Consider the following 21,919-nt stretch of genomic DNA (forward strand, 5'->3'; position numbering starts at 1 on the left):
AAACTACTCACTTAGAGGGTTGACAAGGTGCCAGATGTATAAACAACTCACCTAGAGGGTTGACAAGGTGCCAGACTGTAGAACCACTCACCCTGAGAGGGTTGACAAGGTGCCAGACTGTATAACTACTCACCTAGAGACGGTTTACAAGGTACCAGACTGTATAACTACTCACCCAGAGAGTTGACAAGGTGCCAGACTGTATAACTACTCACCCAGAGGGTTGACAAGGTGCCAGACTGTATAAACTACTCACCCAGAGGGTTGACAAGGTGCCAGACTGTAGAACTACTCACCCAGAGAGGGTTGACAAGGTGCCAGACTGTATAACTACTCACCCAGACGGTTTACAAGGTGCCAGACTGTATAAACTACTCACCCTGTGAGGGTTGCCAAGGTGCCAGACTGTAGAACTACTCACCTAGAGAGGGTTGACAAGGTGCCAGACTGTATAAACTTCTCACCCTGTGAGGGTTGACAAGGTGTCAGACTGTATAACTGCTCACCTAGAGACGGTTTACAAGGTGCCAGACTGTATAACTACTCACCCAGAGGGGTTGCCAAGGTACCAGACTGTATAAACTAATCACCCAGATAGTTGACAAGGTACCAGACTGTATAAACTACTCACCCAGAGGGTTGACAAGGTGCCAGACTGTAGAACTACTCACCCAGAGAGGGTTGACAAGGTGCCAGACTGTATAACTAGTCACCTAGAGACGGTTTACAAGGTGCCAGACTGTATAACTACTCACCCAGAGGGGGTTGCCAAGGTACCAGACTGTTGAACTACTCACCTAGAGGGTTGACAAGGTGCCAGACTGTATAACTACTCACAAAGGGAGGGTTGACAAGGTGCCGGACTGTATAACTACTCACCCAGAGGGTTGACAAGGTGCCAGACTGTATAAACTACTCACCCAGGGGGTTGACAAGGTGCCAGACTGTATAACTACTCACCTAGAGACGGTTTACAAGGTGCCAGACTGTATAACTACTCACCCAGAGGGTTGACAAGGTGTCAGACTGTATAACTACTCACCCAGAGGGTTTACAAGGTGCCAGACTGTATAACTACTCACCCAGAGGGTTGACAAGGTGCCAGACTGTAGAACTACTCACCCAGACGGTTTACAAGGTGCCAGACTGTAGAACTACTCACCCAGAGGGTTTACAAGGTGCCAGACTGTATAACTACTCACCCAGACGGTTTACAAGGTGCCAGACTGTATAACTACTCACCCAGAGGGGGTTGACAAGGTGCCAGACTGTATAACTACTCACCCAGAGGGTTGACAAGGTACCAGACTGTAAAACTACTCACCCAGAGGGTTGACAAGGTGCCAGACTGTAGAACTACTCACCCAGAGGGTTTACAAGGTGCCAGACTGTATAACTACTCACCAAGAGGGTTTACAAGGTGCCAGACTGTATAACTACTCACCCAGAGAGGGTTTTCAAGGTGCCAGACTGTAGAACTACTCACCCAGAGGGTTGACAAGGTGCCAGACTGTAGAACTACTCACCCAGAGGGTTGACAAGGTACCAGACTGTATAACTACTTACCCAGAGGGTTGACAAGGTGCCAGACTGTATAACTACTCACCCAGAGGGTTTACAAGGTGCCAGACTGTATAACTACTCACCCAGAGAGGGTTTTCAAGGTGCCAGACTGTAGAACTACTCACCCAGAGGGTTGACAAGGTGCCAGACTGTATAAACTACTCACCCAGAGGGTTTACAAGGTGCCAGACTGTAGAACTACTCACCCAGAGGGTTGACAAGGTGCCAGACTGTATAAACTACTCACCCAGAGAGGGTTGACAAGGTACCAGACTGTATAACTACTCACCCAGAGAGGGTTGACAAGGTGCCAGACTGTAGAACTACTCACCCAGAGAGGGTTGACAAGGTGCCAGACTGTCTAACTACTCACCCAGATGGTTTACAAGGTGCCAGGCTGTATAAACTACTCACCCAGAGGGTTGACAAGGTGCCAGACTGTATAACTACTCACCCAGAGACAGTTTACAAGGTGCCAGACTGTATAAACTACTCACCCAGAGGGTTGACAAGGTGCAAGACTGTAGAACTACTCACCAAGAGAGGGTTGACAAGGTGCCAGACTGTAAAAACAACTCACCCAGAGGGTTGGCAAGGTGCCAGACTGTATAACTACTCACCCAGAGAGGGTTGACAAGGTGCCAGACTGTATAACTACTCACCTCGAAACAGTTTACAAGGTGCCAGACTGTATTAACTACTCACCCAGAGGGTTGACAAGGTGCCAGACTGTAGAACTACTCACCCAGAGAGGGTTGACAAGGATCCAGACTGTAGAACTACTCACCCAGAGAGGGTTGACAAGGTGCCAGACTGTAGAACTACTCACCCAGAGGGTTGACAAGGTGCCAGACTGTATAAACTACTCACCCAGAGGGTTGACAAAGTGCCAGACTGTAGAACTACTCACCCAGAGAGGGTTGACAAGGTGCCAGACTGTATAACTACTCACCTAGAGACGGTTTACAAGGTGCCAGACTGTATAACTACTCACCCAGAGAGAGTTGCCAAGGTACCAGACTGTAGAACTACTCACCCAGAGAGGGTTGACAAGGTGCCAGACTGTATAACTACTCACCCAGAGAGAGTTGCCAAGGTACCAGACTGTTGAACTACTCACCTAGAGACGATTTACAAGGTGCCAGACTGTATAACTACTCACCCAGAGGGGGTTGCCAAGGTACCAGACTGTTGAACTACTCACCTAGAGACTGTTTACAAGGTGCCAAACTGTATAAACTACTCACAAAGGGAGGGTTGACAAGGTGCCAGACTGTATAACTACTCACCCAGACGGTTTACAAGGTGCCAGACTGTATAACTACTCACCCAGAGGGTTGACAAGGTGCCAGACTGTATAACTACTCACCCAGAGGGTTGACAAGGTGCCAGACTGTATAACTACTCACCTAGAGACGGTTTACAAGGTGCCAGACTGTATAACTACTCACCCAGAGGGTTGACAAGGTGCCAGACTGTATAACTACTCACCCAGAGGGTTTACAAGGTGCCAGACTGTATAACTACTCACCCAGAGGGTTGACAAGGTGCCAGACTGTATAACTACTCACCCAGACGGTTTACAAGGTGCCAGACTGTATAAACTACTCACCCGGAGAGGGTTTTCAAGGTGCGAGACTGTAGAACTACTCACCCAGAGGGTTGACAAGGTGCCAGACTGTATAAATTACTCACCTAGAGGGTTTACAAGGTGCCAGACTGTACAACTACTCACCCAGAGAGGGTTGACAAGGTGCCAGACTGTATCTACTCACCCAGACGGTTTACAAGGTGCCAGACTGTATAACTACTCACCCAGAGGGTTGACAAGGTGCCAGACTGTAGAACTACTCACCCAGAAATGGTTGACAAGGTGCCAGACTGTATAACTACTCACCCAGACAGTTTACAAGGTGACAGACTGTATAACTACTCACCCAAAGGGGTTTACAAGGTACCAGACTGTATAACTACTCACCCAGAGGGTTGACAAAGTGCCAGACTGTAGAACTACTCACCCAGAGAGGGTTGACAAGGTGCCAGACTGTATAACTACTCACCTAGAGACGGTTTACAAGGTGCCAGACTGTATAACTACTCACCCAGAGGGTTGACAAGGTGCCAGACTGTATAACTACTCACCCAGAGGGTTTACAAGGTGCCAGACTGTATAACTACTCACCCAGAGGGTTGACAAGGTGCCAGACTGTATAACTACTCACCCAGACGGTTTACAAGGTGCCAGACTGTATAAACTACTCACCCGGAGAGGGTTTTCAAGGTGCGAGACTGTAGAACTACTCACCCAGAGGGTTGACAAGGTGCCAGACTGTATAAATTACTCACCTAGAGGGTTTACAAGGTGCCAGACTGTACAACTACTCACCCAGAGAGGGTTGACAAGGTGCCAGACTGTATCTACTCACCCAGACGGTTTACAAGGTGCCAGACTGTATAACTACTCACCCAGAGGGTTGACAAGGTGCCAGACTGTAGAACTACTCACCCAGAAATGGTTGACAAGGTGCCAGACTGTATAACTACTCACCCAGACAGTTTACAAGGTGACAGACTGTATAACTACTCACCCAAAGGGGTTTACAAGGTACCAGACTGTATAACTACTCACCCAGAGGGTTGACAAAGTGCCAGACTGTAGAACTACTCACCCAGAGAGGGTTGACAAGGTGCCAGACTGTATAACTACTCACCTAGAGACGGTTTACAAGGTGCCAGACTGTATAAACTACTCACCCAGAGGGTTGACAAGGTGCCAGACTGTAGAACTACTCACCCAGAGAGGGTTGACAAGGTGCCAGACTGTATAACTACTCACCCAGAGGGTTGACAAAGTGCCAGACTGTAGAACTACTCACCCAGAGAGGGTTGACAAGGTGCCAGACTGTATAACTACTCACCTAGAGACGGTTTACAAGGTGCCAGACTGTATAAACTACTCACCTAGAGGGTTAACAAGGTGCCAGACTGTAGAACTACTCACCCAGAGAGGGTTGACAAGGTGCCAGACTGTAGAACTACTCACCCAGAGAGGGTTGACAAGGTGCCAGACTGTATAAACTACTCACCCAGAGGGTTGACAAGGTGCCAGACTGTATAAACTACTCACCCAGAGGGTTGACAAGGTGCCAGACTGTAGAACTACTCACCCAGAGAGGGTTGACAAGGTGCCAGACTGTAGAACTACTCACCCAGAGAGGGTTGACAAGGTGCCAGACTGTATAAACTACTCACCCAGAGGGTTGACAAGGTGCCAAACTGTATAAACTACTCACCCAGAGGGTTGACAAAGTGCCAGACTGTAGAACTACTCATCTAGAGAGGGTTGACAAGGTACCAGACTGTATAACTACTCACCTAGAGACGGTTTACAAGGTGCCAGACTGTATAAACTACTCACCCAGAGAGGGTTTACAAAGTGCCAGACTGTAGAACTACTCACCCAGAGAGGGTTTACAAGGTGCCAGACTGTAGAACTACTCACCCAGAGAGGGTTGACAAGGTGCCAGACTGTATAAACTACTCACCCAGAGGGTTGACAAGGTGCCAGACTGTATAAACTACTCACCCAGAGGGTTGACAAGGTGCCAGACTGTATAAACTACTCACCCAGAGAGGGTTGACAAGGTACCAGACTGTATAACTACTCACCCAGAGGGTTGACAAGGTACCAGACTGTATAACTACTCACCCAGAGAGGGTTGACAAGGTGCCAGACTGTATAAACTACTCACCCAGAGGGTTGACAAGGTACCAGACTGTATAACTACTCACCCAGAGGGTTGACAAGGTACCAGACTGTATAACTACTCACCCAGAGAGGGTTGACAAGGTACCAGACTGTATAAACTACTCACCCAGAGGGTTGACAAGGTACCAGACTGTATAACTACTCACCCAGAGAGGGTTGACAAGGTGCCAGACTGTATAAACTACTCACCCAGAGGGTTGACAAGGTGCCAGACTGTATAAACTACTCACCCAGAGGGTTGACAAAGTGCCAGACTGTAGAACTACTCATCTAGAGAGGGTTGACAAGGTGCCAGACTGTATAACTACTCACCTCGAGACGGTTTACAAGGTGCCAGAATGTATAAACTACTCACCCAGAGGGGGTTGCCAAGGTACCAAACTGTTGAACTACTCACCTAGAGACGGTTGACAAGGTGCCAGACTGTATAACTACTCACCCAGAGGGTTGACAAGGTACCAGACTGTATAATTACTCACCCCGAGAGGGTTGACAAGGTGCCAGACTGTATTACTACTCACCTAGAGACGGTTTACAAGGTGCCAGACTGTATAAACTATTCACCCAGAGGGTTGACAAGGTGCCAGACTGTAGAACTACTCACCCAGAGAGGGTTGACAAGGTGCCAGACTGTATTACTACTCACCTAGAGACGGTTTACAAGGTGCCAGACTGTATAAACTATTCACCCAGACGGTTGACAAGGTGCCAGACTGTAGAACTACTCACCCAGAGAGGGTTGACAAGGTGCCAGACTGTATAACTACTCACCCAGAGGTTTGACAAGGTACCAGACTGTAGAACTACTCACCCAGAGAGGGTTGACAAGGTGCCAGACTGTAGAACTCACCCAGAGGGTTTACAAGGTGCCTGTCTGTATAACTACTCACCCTGTGAGGGTTGACTAGGGATGGTGCCAGATTTAAACATCTGTAGTTCCTCTTTCAGGGCCCGGATTTCCTCTTGTAGTTGAGTTATGTTTCCCATTGAATTTTCATTCAGAATGGCCTGATGTTACATGACACATGAGATAAGGATGAAACTTGTATACATTTTAAATTGGTCTTGGTTATTTTTAAAACTACCAACAAATACATGTAAAAAAAACAACTTTAACATCAGAATCAAAAAAGCAAAATGTCTACGATATTTCTTATGTTTCTTTTAACAATTCTCTTCATTTTTTGTATGTGCATTATTCAAGTCTGGCAATAGAGGATAGCCCATTAATGAACTTATCTCAAATGGGGTCCTTTGGTTGTTGCTGGAGATACAAAAGAGGGAAAGTTTGAGAAAACGGATTTTGGTTCATTAACATTTTGTACTGTCTTCATCTTTCGTTTGATGTGGCTTGGATTCTAGAATAATTCCTAAAAATTTTTATGTATTATCTCCTCAATATCACATTGGCTTTCAAAGAAATTAATTACATACCTTGTTCTTGATCATTTTGGCTCTCTTGGCAAACTGGAGAGTGGACAAAGTCTCACCAAAGCACCTGAAACACATATTATGTTTGCAAGCTGTTTTGATGGTGCTTACTCGCAAAATGACGAAACACACTGGCATTTCTGTAATAATTTTGTTACAGGGAATGCATACATGATTGTTTCAAAGTTGGCCTTCTGTCTGTCTCCAGGCCCAGTGTAACCACCATCATCATACCAAAGACAGTCATTTAAGAGTTCTTAAGCATTTTAGATGATAGAAAATCTAACCTCAAAAATCTAGATTGACTGTGGGAGAATCTGTTAATCACATGACCTGAAGACTGAAGTGGCCCAATCAGCCAATGACAGATCGGAACCATTACATTATGCCCATTACCACTGTCTGGGCAACTAATACATGGTATCCAGTACTCTGGTTAATAAATACCAAACAGTGACCAAGAACACCAAGGCTTCCAACGAGTTTTTCCATGTCTAACTTTAAACACAAGAGCATGATTAGTGTGACCTAGTATAGAGCTTAAATAGTTTTGACAAAAAAAAAATTCCACAACGCCACCAATAAGCATGGCTAAGACAAGGACATGATTCAAGCTGTTCCCTTTAAAAACACACCAGCTTGAAGTCAGACAAACATGAATCAATAATAAAGGTAAACAATTTATCCTGAAAGTATGGCAATTCTTACTTTGCACCAGGATGGACACACGCAATCAAGCTGGTCTTTGAGTTCCCTCCTAGTGAGTCTCGTAGTAGAAAGGTGAGTTTCGAATCTCGATACGGGATGTACCTCTTTTTGTTGTCAACAGACACACGTACAAGCGCCATGATCACATTGCCCAAGTTAGACAAGGATTTGTTTATTGAGCCAGCTTCCTACAAATAATTACCTTTTTTTTATTTGAACACATTCATTGCGGATCATCCAAATCATAAGTGGCGTAACCTTGTGTAAATTATTTATAATTGGTTTTCACCAGATAAAATTGCTTGTGATATTACTATGATACAAAAACATTTTTTCTTAATTATATGCCTAAAAAGAAAATAAACTGTTAATTAATTAACGTCATTAAAATTGTGTTTTAACCCGATCCGTGTAAACTATGATTTCAATATTTCAGTGTATGTTTGACATCAACATAAATCTCTATAAAGCATTCTTTTTAAAAACCAAATTTATATCAAACCACCAGCTATCAAAACTTGAATGATTCACTCTGCACTCTACCACAAAGCAGATTTACTGAGTATTTGTTTTTGAACCTTGAGTCGTAGTCCTCTAGCTTGTGTGTCCTTCTGTCTCTCTGACCCAGCCAGATCAACAAGGTTAAGCTGTGATGTCTTTATGTTCTCCACTGATCCATTCCTCTCCTGGAAATTGATATTGCCTGTCAATAGATCTTCAGGGCGATGCAATCACAATAAACTTAACTCTACATAAATTTAAATTTTTGCGATTAGAAGTATATATTTACTGACCAATTGCATTTACTTAATGGTAGCCAAAGTGATAGTTGACTAACAAGAAAGAGTGAAGAATTAACTTAAAACATATTAAACTGTTGCTTAGTTTATATTCTTGGTGTGTGTGTTATTGCAACGCATAACAGATATACAACTTAGCCCCACTCTTCCTCATGTACCCATAGACATTTGACTGGAATGCGGAATATAAGAGATGAGAAATTAAGCTGCATTTTAAACTTCTTTTGGAAACAGAACTATGTTAGCTCCAATCGCATTCATAAATAAGAGCCCTTACTTTCACAAAATATGCCTGTCATAATTACTATAATCAAAGGGTGATTACTCTCCAGTGACTCAAGCAGTGATAATTGTGAGTTATTGAACATATCAGAGATATAAGGCCCATACACACACCTACCAAATTTGGTGATGCTTGGACAAAGGCTTCTGTAGTTATTGATCTGACAACACAGATATGAGATAATTTCTATAATTAAAGGGTGAAAACTCTCAAGTGACTACAGCAATATGGCTTGCCCAAGATTTCATGCCCATTTACATTTGGACCAACTTTGGCAAATGCTAACCGTACACCTATGACCTTTGACCTTAAAACTGTTACCAAGGGATCTCACAAGGCTGAAATTGGGGAGAAGTGACTTCTGCCTCCAGTTATATTAGGGAGAAGTAGGTTGATTATAAGGAGAAGTGATGCTAACCGTAACACCTGATACAAATACAGTGCCAGACTACATGCCTGAATATTATATATATATTCACATACACATTAATTGCTTTTACTGTCATTTTGAAACAATCAGAATAGCCTCATAAATGAACTTTTAAAAAACAGTGCAGGGATGAATCTTATACGATCAGGATAGTGTACCAATGTCACATTCAGCATTGCTGTTTACTTATCTTTGGTAAAATAATTTTCAATAAACTGACCTTTTAGAACCAAACAACAATTAAAATCTCTGTCACTGATACATAATAGAGCATTGAGAAATGTTCACACTGACAAAATCAGTCTTGTCAAATCATTCATTTTCTAACTTCATAAACAGAGTAAAATACTGTTCCATTTAAACATATAACCCAAGGGGGGACAGCAATTTTTTAAATCAAATACGGTGGGGTGCCTTTTTCGCTAATTTGCATCTGTAGGTGGTTGTCAAATTGTGAAATTTGCTTCTGATGGGGGTGTCAAAATTTTAATCGCATATGACGTAAGCCTTACGTAAGGGTGAAAATCCCTTCAGACCGATCGAACAGATAATTTGTGTTACCTCCCTTGAAATGTTTATACTTTGCGCATTCTTCTGTTTATTCTGCTGATCGCAACTTTGCAATATACCATAATCCTTTGCGGCATAGTAACTTTCGGTTTCCTTCCAGGTTATAACGAAGTCTAATAACAGCGCTAAAATCGGATTATTTACCACCCCAGGTTTGTTATAAATTATATTTTCTCATTAGATATGGTATTTCAATGGGTTAATGATACATGGAAGAAATATAATATGCATGACATAAGATATAAAACGCTTGACACAATACCTAGACAGGAGGTTGTGGTGGGTGGGGTAAATTGTTCAGAAAAATATATGCTGTTCCTACTCTTATTTGATTATTGTTTGTTTTGTTTTTAAATCAAATAGACAAAACATTTTTTAGAGAACATTATTACTCTGTCTGACTGACTGTTACAATTTAATGCGGAATTTGTGCTATATCTAATAATGTATATTTTAGATAAAATATTTATAATGCTATACAATATAGATAATCCTATATATAAACATTTCATCAATATAAATCATGATGTTTATATTCAAAAAGTCAAACACATTTTATAAACTTGTGGCTTTACTGACATTTGTAAGGATTGTAATTGTATATAAAAAATCCTATTTAATCATTAAAACTAGTGTTGATTAATTTTGGCAGAAACGTGACACAATAACCTTTTACCTGCTGTATGCACTGTACTATAATACTACATAATAGACATGCTACATTAGAGTTAATATCTCATGCTGTAACCTGTGTAGTGTTTTTTTTTAAATGATTTGTCAGTAATTTTTAATAATATGATGGCAATCAGACTAGTCCCATACATGATACACCAATGACTGGAATAAAATCAAAGCAAATCAGATTTATTCCTAAATTTAATAAAAAAATATATATACTAGGGATGGAAGCGAATATCCGGGTATCCGGATATCCAGATATCACGCAAGTATTCAGTTACCAAAATGGGTATTCGAATATTCGTTAAGAATTAAAATTTCAATGAAATAGCTTAGCAGAGACAAAGCAATTGTTATAAAACTTTTCAGATGAAATATTTCAGGTGATCAACAGTGTCTGTCGCAAAGCAGGTATGTGTCACAAATCGTCTGCTTATTGGGTGTTTGCATAAGGTGTGATATTGTGTCCTTGTGCAGCATCCTGTACAGTTCTATGACCTTGCTTACAATGACAAGTGTTGTTTTATGATCTCAGCTGTGCTTAATTGACACTAATTGGCACTATGATATTAAAAGGATTGATTATAAATCTGTAGGAATTGATCGACCAATCACAAGTTAAGGGTCGTGCAATCAAAGCTATTAATGACCAATCGTATTTTTGATGAATATGCATGAAGAAATTATTGCTATCTGAACAATAAATACAGAAACAAATTTATTTATCTTTTCACTTTTCAATCAAATTTCCATCATTTTGCATCTTGTAATTGTATTTTGAATTATTAAACGTTAATCCTGTATCATCGCCTGTACATGCATGTAAATAAAGAAAAATCAGATTGTCATTTTGTCTTCTTATCTTTTCCGCAATTATATCCTTCATTACAAAACACCGCAGAAATTGTAGGTATTGCATTAAATCAAACAATGTAATGAAGCAAGAGCCGTCGTAAGACAGCGCGCTCGACTACGCCGCTTTGACTTAGAATACAATAACGATGTAATAATACCAAGTTTGGTCTCTTTATGTCAAACCTAACTAAAATTATTCGATACATAAGGTGACTTTGATGCTGCCCTCCCACCAGCCCACCCAAACAATGACGCAAGTCATTCAAATAACTTGATTTCCCATTATGAAAATGTGGTTAAGAATATACAAATATGCCTTTCAGAGGAAATAAAAAAAATAAAAATTCAAGGGCCATAACTTTTATTTAGGCTTAAAACGGAGTTATGTTTCTTGTTGTAAGATTGTTGTAAATAATTTTGACTTTTATTAAGTGCATTTAATGAACGTTGTTTTTTTATTAAAATCCCAACTTGCCCTTAACTTTTACTTGCCTAAAACTTTAACCTAAGTCACTCAGGGGCCATAACTTGTATTAAGGATATGGAGTTATGTAACCTCATTGGGTAATGGTCCTGAACAATTGTGTGAAGTATTAAGTCAATTGAATGAAGGGTATAGAAGTTATTAAACAATATCCCAACCTGCCCTAAAACTTTAACCTAAGTTCCATAGTCAATCAGGGGCCATAATTTGTATAAAAGATCATATGGAGTTATCTAAACTCATTATGTGATGGCTCTGAACATCTGTGTGAAGTATTAAGTCAATTGAATGAATGGTATTGGAGTTTTAAGTGAAAATCCCAACTTGCCCTAAAACTTTAACCTGCCCTAAAACTTTAACCTAAGTCAATCAGGGGCCATAACTTGTATTTGTGGGTACATTACAATTTTTCATCATGATCATTTCACAAAAAGAACTATAAAATATTTTTCAAAAAGTCATGTATTTGATATTCTTAGCGCCAACATGCCAATGACAATGACCGTCTGCTTCAAAGGCAAAAATGTTTAAAAAGGGGTGACTTGTTTGTAAGATACAGATTCCAATTGGGGTTTTTTTAAGATTTTTAATGACTGACAAACCTTTTTAATAATTCCTTCGCTTTTTCTTTTGCATTTATCGAACTTTGATAATTTGATCAGGGTCTTTTCAATGTACGTTCTTGTAGGTTGACGTTCAATTGTTTCGCCTACTGGCGGTGTTTCGATATTCAGATGATATATGACCCAATTATGGGATTAGGAGATAACCGATTTTAAATGGCTAATTGCAATGTTTTGACTGCTGGAACAGATTTACAATTAGCTTAAAATTGTCGGCAAAGTCAATATCGCTTTGATATTAGAAATGGGCAAAGTCCAGAAATTTAGGTGAGAGCTCTGCTGTTACCTTGCTTTTTAGCAAAGTATCGGGAATGTGGGTTCAGCAATTTGTCTCAATATAGTGAACATTTGAAGTTTAGGAGATGAGTAGCAGACATGAACTCTACGGCTCAAAGTTTAACCTCGAACAATCACATTAAACCATTATGCCTGGAATGTCGGTTCTGCACGCCACTTGATGTTATGAATATTTGACTCTGTTCATCTATAGTTAATTCCACCATTTTTCAAAAGGCCATAATTATTAACAACCCTTTTGAAATGAGGTGGCAGCAATTGTACTCTTTCAAATAAACAAGAAAACTGTGTACCTTAGATTCGATCTGCAGACAAAATACTGCATGTGACCTGGAGCTCTCTCTGTTCATGGAGGTTGAAGCCACTTTACGATTCTGCCAACTTGACTGAAGCACCTGTGTAGAAGGACCATTCACAATCTTTCACTATCAACAGAGCTCGAAGAGATTTGTTTTATCTCATAGATGATCACAAGATTTACTTTAAAAGGACCATTTCAGAGTACATCTGACATCATTAGATTCAAATGTGATCTATTTTCTAACCTGTAGATGCAGTGACAATAAGTTTCCAGTGCTGAAATTGCTTTGAGAAAGCCTTGCAATAAAAGATAAAATCAGAATTCTACAAAAAATCCCAAACATATAAATTTATGATCAACATAATATTGCATTTACACTAAAATCCACCCAATACATTGTTTTATATTAAGTTAATACCATCAAAGGAGTCAGCCATTTCTTATCAAAACACTATCCATTATTGCCCACTAACCTCATACGCCTCGCCAGCACTAGACACTACTTGTTCCGACAGCCCCGAAACGTACACGCCTGTTTTCAGGCTTTCTCGAAGATGTAAAATGTTGGCTGAGGGTTCCAGCAGGTCAAAAATCTGCTCGTTGTAAATCTCCAGGAACGAGCATTTGCACAAAAACTGCATCGTGTCACCATGCTGATATATACAAATAATGTTAACAAATCTACAGAAACCAAATTCTGATGACCAGGCTCTCCACATCTGAAAATATGGCAAAAAAAATGTTTTGGGTGTCTTTAGAAACACAGTCAGCCTTTGACCTTACCTTGTACAACCCAAAATGCTACGCTGAAGTACATATTTGCATGAGATTGCATTGATTATTTTTGATAATTAACATTCAATATTTGAACTGGTTTTAAATTTGAGTTTTATCCTTAAATGAAATGAAAAGTGATTATTTATATCAATAATTTTATAAAAATAAATTGTGTAAAAAATACAATATGAACTTTAAAGTAAGTTTTTTGTAACTTTGGACACATGGGGTCAGTTTCAGTTAAATATCTTAGTGAAAATGACAGAGTAGTCAAGGATGGAGATTTCCATTATATTGTGGAATTTTCAACAAACTGACAAGGATAATTTCATTTGAAAGAATATTTTTATGAAGGCATAAAATTGTGCTTTAAAGCTCAAATATCATATTATGTCTCATGGTTTAATGCTTCGAATAAATAAAAAGCACATTTTCAAACAAACCTTTTCTTTTTCCTTATTTATCAACTGGAAAAGGTATTCAAAACTTCTTGGTATAACTCCACGCATTTCATGATGAAAGTTATCGGCATCTTCTGATGGACCTGCAAAATAAAAAGTATTTAGGCCTCACCAATTAGATGTTTCTTTGACAAATTTACCATGTCAACCTTGACATTGTATCCTGCACATCAGTGTTTGTTTTTTTCATTTTTAAAAGAATGGTGGAGGGGCACTTTGGAAAAAAGGTAAAATACAAGTATGATTCATATATTATAATGTTCTACTTCTTGTCAAACCTTTTGCTAAAAGATTAGAGGTCAATGCTCCTACAACCTGGATAATTGAAAATACATTCCATTTTAGGAGGTGAATGAAGTCAAATTTTGGCCCCAAAAAGGGACGAAAAAAACTCTACACACAGACATTGTATCCTACACACAGACATTGTATCCAACACACAGACATTGTATCCTACACACAGACATTGTATCCTACACACAGACATTGTATCCTACACACAGACATAGACATTGTATCCTACACACAGACATTGTATCCTACACACAGACATTATATCCTTCACACAGACATTGTATCCTTCTCACAGACATTGTATCCTACACACAGACATTGTATCCAACACACAGACATTGTATCCTACACACAGACATTGTATCCTACATACAGACATTGTATCCTACACACAGACATTGTATCCAACACACAGACATTGTATCCTACACACAGACATTGTATCCTTTACACAGACATTGTATCCTACACACAGACATTGTATCCTACACACAGACATTGTATCCTACACACAGACATTGTATCCTACACACAGACATTGTATCCAACACACAGACATTGTATCCTACACACAGACATTGTATCCTACACACAGACGTCAAATCCTACACACAGACATTGTATCCAACACACAGACATTGTATCCTACACACAGACATTGTATCCTACACACAGACATTGTATCCTTCACACAGACATTGTATCCTTCACACAGACATTGTATCCAACACACAGACATTGTATCCTACACACAGACATTGTATCCTACACACAGACATTGTATCCTACACACAGACATTGTATCCAACACACAGACATTGTATCCTACACACAGACATTGTATCCTACACACAGACGTCAAATCCTACACACAGACATTGTACATGTACCATGCACACAGACATTCTATCCTACACACAGATATTGTATCCTATTCTTGACGAAACGCCCCCAAAACATAATATACATGTTTTTTAACTTTTTTGACATGCTTCAGACCTAATAAGGCTTCTACTGTATTTGTATTCCTTTCTGAGATGTACTTACAAAATAACCACTACCAACTTGTTATGGTACTGAACAAAAGTTATTGTCTTAATTGAATACACATAATTTTGGTAATTTGGATCCAAATGGTTTATAAATAATAATATGATAAGTGAATGAAATTTATCATATCTTACCAAGCATAGTAAATGTTTTGCCCGACCCTGTCTGTCCACTGGAAAATAGGTTGATAAAATATTGCACTTCACAATCAACACTTTACAATCAAACAAAATCAAACATAGGCATAAATTTAAAATCATTATCATAACTTGTTTCATTTTTGTTGTATTTTGCACTATGGTAGCCAACAAATTGCATAAATAGAAGACACTCTCATTAATTCATTATTGTAAGATATAAGCAGGACAGTGACTAATAAGTGAATTGAATCAAATGGCTATTTGTCAAAAATGTATTGCCAAACTGTAGATTTAACAAAGATGAAAATACAATAAAGCAACTCACTAAGCAAATATTGTCCCATTGTAGCCTGCCACACAGTTTTCAATGACCTTCTTTCCGAGTCGGTTGAAGATATTGTCCTAAAGGGAACAGCCAGAGCTTACAGTTTATTATATTTTCTATATCTCTTACATACAATAAAACGACAAAGTGAAAGCAGGAGGTCATGCTTGCAAATTTCCCAAGAACAGAAAGAACGCTTCATGGAATAAATTGATACTGCATTAACATATGACAAAATGTGATCACTCCTTAAGTCTTTACAATATCTAAACAAGTATCTGATAGTCAACCCTGAAGTACAAACTTTTAAGTAACTTGCTTGAAAACGTGTACATGACATTAAACATGAACAAAACTGAAGCCTAGAGGGATCTAAACTTTTAGCAACATAATGAGTAGAAAACAACAATATAACTTAATGCACCAATACTGCTTTATGACCAAGTTGTAAAATTGAATCGATCATTTCATGATTTTCTTTATAGGAACCGTAACTATTTTATCTATGATTATTTCCTACCTGTGTTGAGTCAACATCGGCAACATAATCAAATGAGAACACTCTAGGGTTTTGGTCCTGTTTCAGTAACACTTGTGTGTTGGACTCAGCGACGTCTACCACCCGTGAATATGTTGATTCATCTGAGGCTGGGGGTCGTATTCTTATAAAGACTTGAATGTTGCATTCACTTAAACAAAAAATATCATAGATCTTATTTCCCTGCTCATATTAATTAAACATTAATGGAGGTTGTGAGACAGGATAACCTTCTGCCATCAACCATACTGATTTGAAAATGTATTACAAGAAAATAGCGGAACAAGCATTTAAGCTGGTATGGGGGGGTTTCAGTCAAACAAACGGCATAACTAAGTTAACCGCTATGGCTTTGTTAGACAAGTTTGTATTGTCTCAGTCAACTTTTAAAACCAAGTTTCATTTTTTAAATGTATTTGCATGACAACATTATCAACACCAAACACATGACAATATCTCGATTTTTTAATTTTATAACAAAAAAAGTCAAATTGATTTTTGTGCAGTTTTGAAAATTTAACCTGTTTTGCTATTCTTTATATCAAATATCAGCTTGGACAGAACTGGAACACATTATCAATGATGCAATTTCCAAGATGACACTACATGCCCATTTAAAAAAATTCTAATAAAATGCAGTTTTACGTCATTTAATACTACTTTTAGGCATATGATAAAATGAACAAGAGGCCAAAAAGGGCTGTACTACTGGCTAGTAGAGCAAAAAAACATCCTATATATAATTTCTCATTTATTATACATTATTTATATAGTGTTGAACATACCTGTCCACCGACGAGGAATCTGAAACAAGAAAAAAGACGGCCATTAGTTTACTTATTTATATAGGGTAATACTTATTCCATTCTGACCGCCTCAATAACTCAGTTGTAAAGCCATCACTTTGGGTGTGGTAGGTTGGGGGTTCAAACTCAGGTCGCATCAAACAAAAAGGCGTTAAAATTGGTATCAGTCGCTCCCTTGCCTAGCGCTCGCCATTTCAAGGGAAGCACAGGGAAAATTGTGTACTCAATACTGATTTAACCCAGGAAAGGTGTATCCAGTGTATCGGTGCTTTACAACTAACACATCAAAAAACCAAGAGATCACTTCTCCTAGAGCTAGGTATCATATCCGGATCTTTGCTACAATAATGAGCGATCAAGGATACTTTTTTTATTATTTTGACATTTCTTGTGTATCCCTGTGACGCTACAACTCTCTACCATTCAACACTGGACGAAAGAATATATATAGTATTATTATGCATCGATTTTAAATAATAATGACAAAGTTGTTCAATATATACCCTACAGTGATCTAAACTGGATTTAATTTGTCATTAGAGTCGTTATGTTCACATAAATACATTCTGGGTCACGAATACCGTTATACATGTACACAACCTGTCAGATTTGTCCCAGATTTACAGATATAGGGGTACTTGATAAGCAATCGACACCTGTAAGGGATATCTGAACATCTTTTTTTGGCATAATAACATAAATAAAAATGTGTTTTAATAGTAGGTAATAATATTTTCATAGAAATTTGAATTTATAACGAAGATAATTTTAAATATTGTCTCTGCCAAGGACCATTCGCTACTTTTTGCTGGGATGGTGGATGTCATGAGTCTGCCATAGTAAAAAAATTGTCAAAAGACTCATTGACGGCCATTAAGGTGGACTAATCCAGATTTCTTATATCTAACTGTGTTTCTTCAAGTCTTCTAATGTCTGGATTTGACGGCACTTGTATCTCATGTCACTTTTGGCAATTTAAATACAATTTAGGTCTAGCTGGTATCATAGATGAAGTTAAGCCATAATGCAGCCAGGAAGCAGGAAGGCCTTTGTAAACTCAAATTAACAAACATTCCATTTAGTATCTGTCATCGCATTCATCATACATGTAACAACAGTTATAGTGACTGACAGGATTTAGACTGTCAAGCAGGAAAGACTTTATTTTCACTACAGGATGATTTATGCCTGAACCCCCAACCCCCAAATTGACAAAGAGGACGATTAAATGCTGAAGAAAAGGTAATAGTAAAATTACTTTTTGATGCTGTTTTGAAACTCGATATGACAATATTGATATAACCACAACCAAACTGCTATCCGGATATTTAAGTTTAACACCCTTGTTGTTAAATACACTAGACGGCTTTACCCCAGATTCTCCTGGATGTTTCTTAGCTTAAGGTTAATGCCATTGCATAGGGCTACAGAACGAAAGTCTATAATATGCAAGTCTCAGAATGTTTTACCAAAACTTGTGGTGACATGGTGTCTACCTGAAAATAAGTTCAATCAATGAAACAGTGAAATGTTCAGAAGTCTGAACTGCATCATCGAAATATATTTTAACCGTGGCTTACAGGCAACCTTTTTGTAGAATATTTTAAGCAAGTATGAATTATTTAAACGTTTATGATAACTGGCCAATTACCCTTCAAAGATGACATAACTGCTGATTGTTTACATTTGCCTTTCAAACCTTTCCGCCATCAAATTTCGGAATACCTCGGTTGGCGGTGTTCATTTAAACCGGGTGCGGGGTGATACAGGAATCCAGTGGATTTCACGTGAAATCCACTCAAAACGTGAAATCCACTCAGAACTCAGTAATTTTAATTAATAATTTATTTTTTTCGTAAACATATTAGAAAGTGCCTCATGAAGGGTTTATATTTCAAATTTTATTGAAATTGGTCAAAAAATAAAGAAGTTAGAGCAATTTTTCATTTTTTTTCCAAAAATAGATCGGAAATCGAGGTGAAATCCAGACTCCGATAAGTGAAATCCACTCATAACTCATTCATTTTAATAAATAATTTTCTGTTTTTGTATATTTATTAGAAAGTGCCTCATAAAGGGTTTATATTTCAAATTTTATTGAAATTGGTCAAAAAATGAAGAAGTAAGAGCAATTTTTCGAAAATAGATCGGAAATCGAGGTGAAATCCAGTTTTCGAGAAGTGAAATCCACTTTTCGGAAAATTAGACTCGCCGGTTTTGTAAACCAAATTATATAAAAGTAGTGGCATTAGATGGACCTATTTTGGTATATGTACGGACCTAAAACCCAGGTTTATAATTTATATAGGTCCATGGTATAATTGATAAGATGTCTACTTTTAGCAGGTAAATCTACGTGGCTGAAACTGCTGGTTGAAACTTCCAGCAGCCTTACTCCCCTTTCCGTAGAGGCTGTTTATTTGTAGGGGAGGTCACTGCGTAAGAAATTGTTTTTGCTTTGTTGCAACAATTTGAAAGAGTGTTGTCTGCCTCCGTACAGTTCCACGGAATCATGATAATTTTCTATGTAACAGGAATGAACAGCTTTCACCAGTCGTAGGAGAAAACAACACGGTACAAAGTTTTACAGTAAGTTTTCAGAACCCCATCTGTTTGGCGGGTAGGGCGTGGGAGGGCGTGATGCATTGATAAACAATAACTGAAATATAGTATAAATTTGTCATATTCCCATAATTTATTAATTTCATTGAATAAGGACCACCAGCAGTGCGTGCAGTAAGGCAAGCATTTAGAAAACGATCGCAAACGTTTTGTATTGTATCCATACATGTGATAATTTCTTGGGTCGATTCCGGGACACTCGTCGTAATGTCAACGCACACTAGGGGGGTTCGGGGGCATGCCCCCCGGAAATTTTTTTAAATGGGGAACGTCTGTGGTGCATTCCATAGCATATCTGGGGCTATTTTAGTCGTTTTTAACGTCGGGAAAATGTACATATTTTGACTGTCAAGACGTATTTTTTACCTGACATGGTTGTTTTTTTTCTGCATTTTCTTGAAAAAATAAAACCACCAGATATTTTCCCAGGCTTTAAATGAAGTGCTAACCAGGAGGATATGCAGTCTACTTTCGGTTTCATCAAAACAGGAAATAAACAACTATACGGGCACCTGTTTTCCCGCGCTTTTGAGAACATGCGTTACGAAATATTTATTTTTTCATCACATTTAAAACGTTTGCAATTAATGACACACAATATTTTCCAGACGATAAAGAAGATTTTTCAGTCGATGAGCTTTTTTCCGTTTGGAGATGCATATAATTTTGATAGAGACGTGTCAACAATCAGCTGTATAAAGCGATCACGTGACTTACCATGGTCACGTGATTAAAGCACTCTATATAACCATCTGTAAACCCCATATCTTCAGTTTTATTTCGGCGTAAAAATACGTAAAAATACACACGATAGTTCGGAAACGGTCAAAACACTAAAATTCCTTGTTTTCCGTGTTTTAATTTTGTTTTTTTACTCATTTTGTCACTTTCTTTGAACTTACCTTCATGCTCGTTTGTTGGTAAAATGTGTGAAAAATATCAATTCATCAATTAAAAGCTATCATTCATAAGACCAAACAAATCCATATGAAAACAATGAATTAGTAAACAAGAACCCTCCCCCACTCGTTAAGCACAACAATAGGCCGATAGATCAATTATCGGGTGATTGACGATGACCTCGACGACACACGTACCAATTAACGGATTAGTGTCAACATGTCCTGTGTTTTACGACCAGTGTCCCGGACAGGCAAAATAGCTGACTTACAATGGTAAAATTAAGATAATCGATTCCGATTCCGAGATTATTTTTTTTTCGTTTTTTTTTTTATGACTTTCCGGGACAAACATGCACCCTCCGTGACTCCGTGACAGAGATACGATTTCCGGGACAATCCCGGACGTCCGGGACGTTATCACATGTATGATTGTATCCCTGTTGCAACGCAGCGCATACACGTTAAGCGGGAAATCAAACAGCAAACGTTCGCCGCACATGTTTGCTGAATGCGTTACAGTTGACAAAGGCGCCCCTGACCGCGAAGTCCAACAAGCACTGGTTGACCTCATAACAGAACATGGACTCGTCCAAGTACACAAACAACCTACAAGAGATAACAACATCCTTGATCTTGTCCTGACTACAAACCCGTCACTAGTTAAGTCATCATCATCACTCCCTGGAATTAGCGATCACGCCATGGTTGTCACCGACATTGATATCATACCATACTATATTAAACAAAAGCCTAGGAAAATATATCTCTATTCCAAAGCGGACTGGGAACTCATCAATACCGAAGTAGATAAGCTCACCTCTGAAGTAATCAGTTCTCCTACTAATAACATTGAAGACGTTTGGAACCAAGTGAAGCATGGAATAAACAACATTTTGAACAAACATGTACCATCATGTACAAGCAAAAAGAGAAAGTCCCTCCCATGGTTCAATGGCCACTTCAAGCGCATGACTAGACGCAAAGCCCGGCTGTACAAACACGCCAAAGAGACAGGTATCTGGACCAACTTCAAAGCTTACCAACGCCAATGTAAACGTGAACTTAAACTCGCAGAAATAAACCATGTTAACAACACCATTCAGAAAGGACTCGAAGAAAATAACACCAAACCGTTTTGGCGCTATGTTAAATCCAAGCGACAGGAGAGCATAGGAGTGCACCCCCTAAAAAGAAAGGGCCAGTTATTCAGCA

The 21,919-nt window shown here is 38.9% G+C and overlaps 2 protein-coding genes across 2 annotated transcripts in view; one reads left to right on the forward strand and one right to left on the reverse strand.

Annotated features, from left to right (window-relative positions):
* LOC128211894 (kinesin-like protein KIF15) overlaps window positions 1–18,919 on the reverse strand; it is an 81,985-nt gene extending 63,066 nt beyond the window's left edge. The window contains 12 exon segments of the mRNA XM_052917007.1: window positions 6,223–6,340; window positions 6,767–6,830; window positions 7,472–7,659; window positions 8,050–8,157; window positions 12,785–12,886; window positions 13,266–13,445; window positions 14,013–14,113; window positions 15,509–15,546; window positions 15,840–15,916; window positions 16,360–16,528; window positions 17,163–17,181; window positions 18,835–18,919. Coding sequence (XP_052772967.1) covers window positions 6,223–6,340; window positions 6,767–6,830; window positions 7,472–7,659; window positions 8,050–8,157; window positions 12,785–12,886; window positions 13,266–13,445; window positions 14,013–14,113; window positions 15,509–15,546; window positions 15,840–15,916; window positions 16,360–16,528; window positions 17,163–17,181; window positions 18,835–18,850 — 1,180 coding nt within the window. The 5' untranslated portion in view covers window positions 18,851–18,919.
* A 724-nt stretch (window positions 18,920–19,643) lies between these two features.
* Window positions 19,644–21,919, forward strand: part of LOC128211330 (glycerol-3-phosphate acyltransferase 1, mitochondrial-like) — a 58,685-nt gene continuing 56,409 nt past the window's right edge. Inside the window, exon 1 of the mRNA XM_052916004.1 lies at window positions 19,644–19,772. The gene's annotated coding sequence lies outside the window, so the exon portion shown is untranslated. The remainder of the gene's footprint in view (window positions 19,773–21,919) is intronic.

This window comes from Mya arenaria, chromosome 12 (genome assembly GCF_026914265.1).
Source record: "Mya arenaria isolate MELC-2E11 chromosome 12, ASM2691426v1".
Lineage (NCBI taxonomy): Eukaryota > Metazoa > Mollusca > Bivalvia > Myida > Myidae > Mya > Mya arenaria.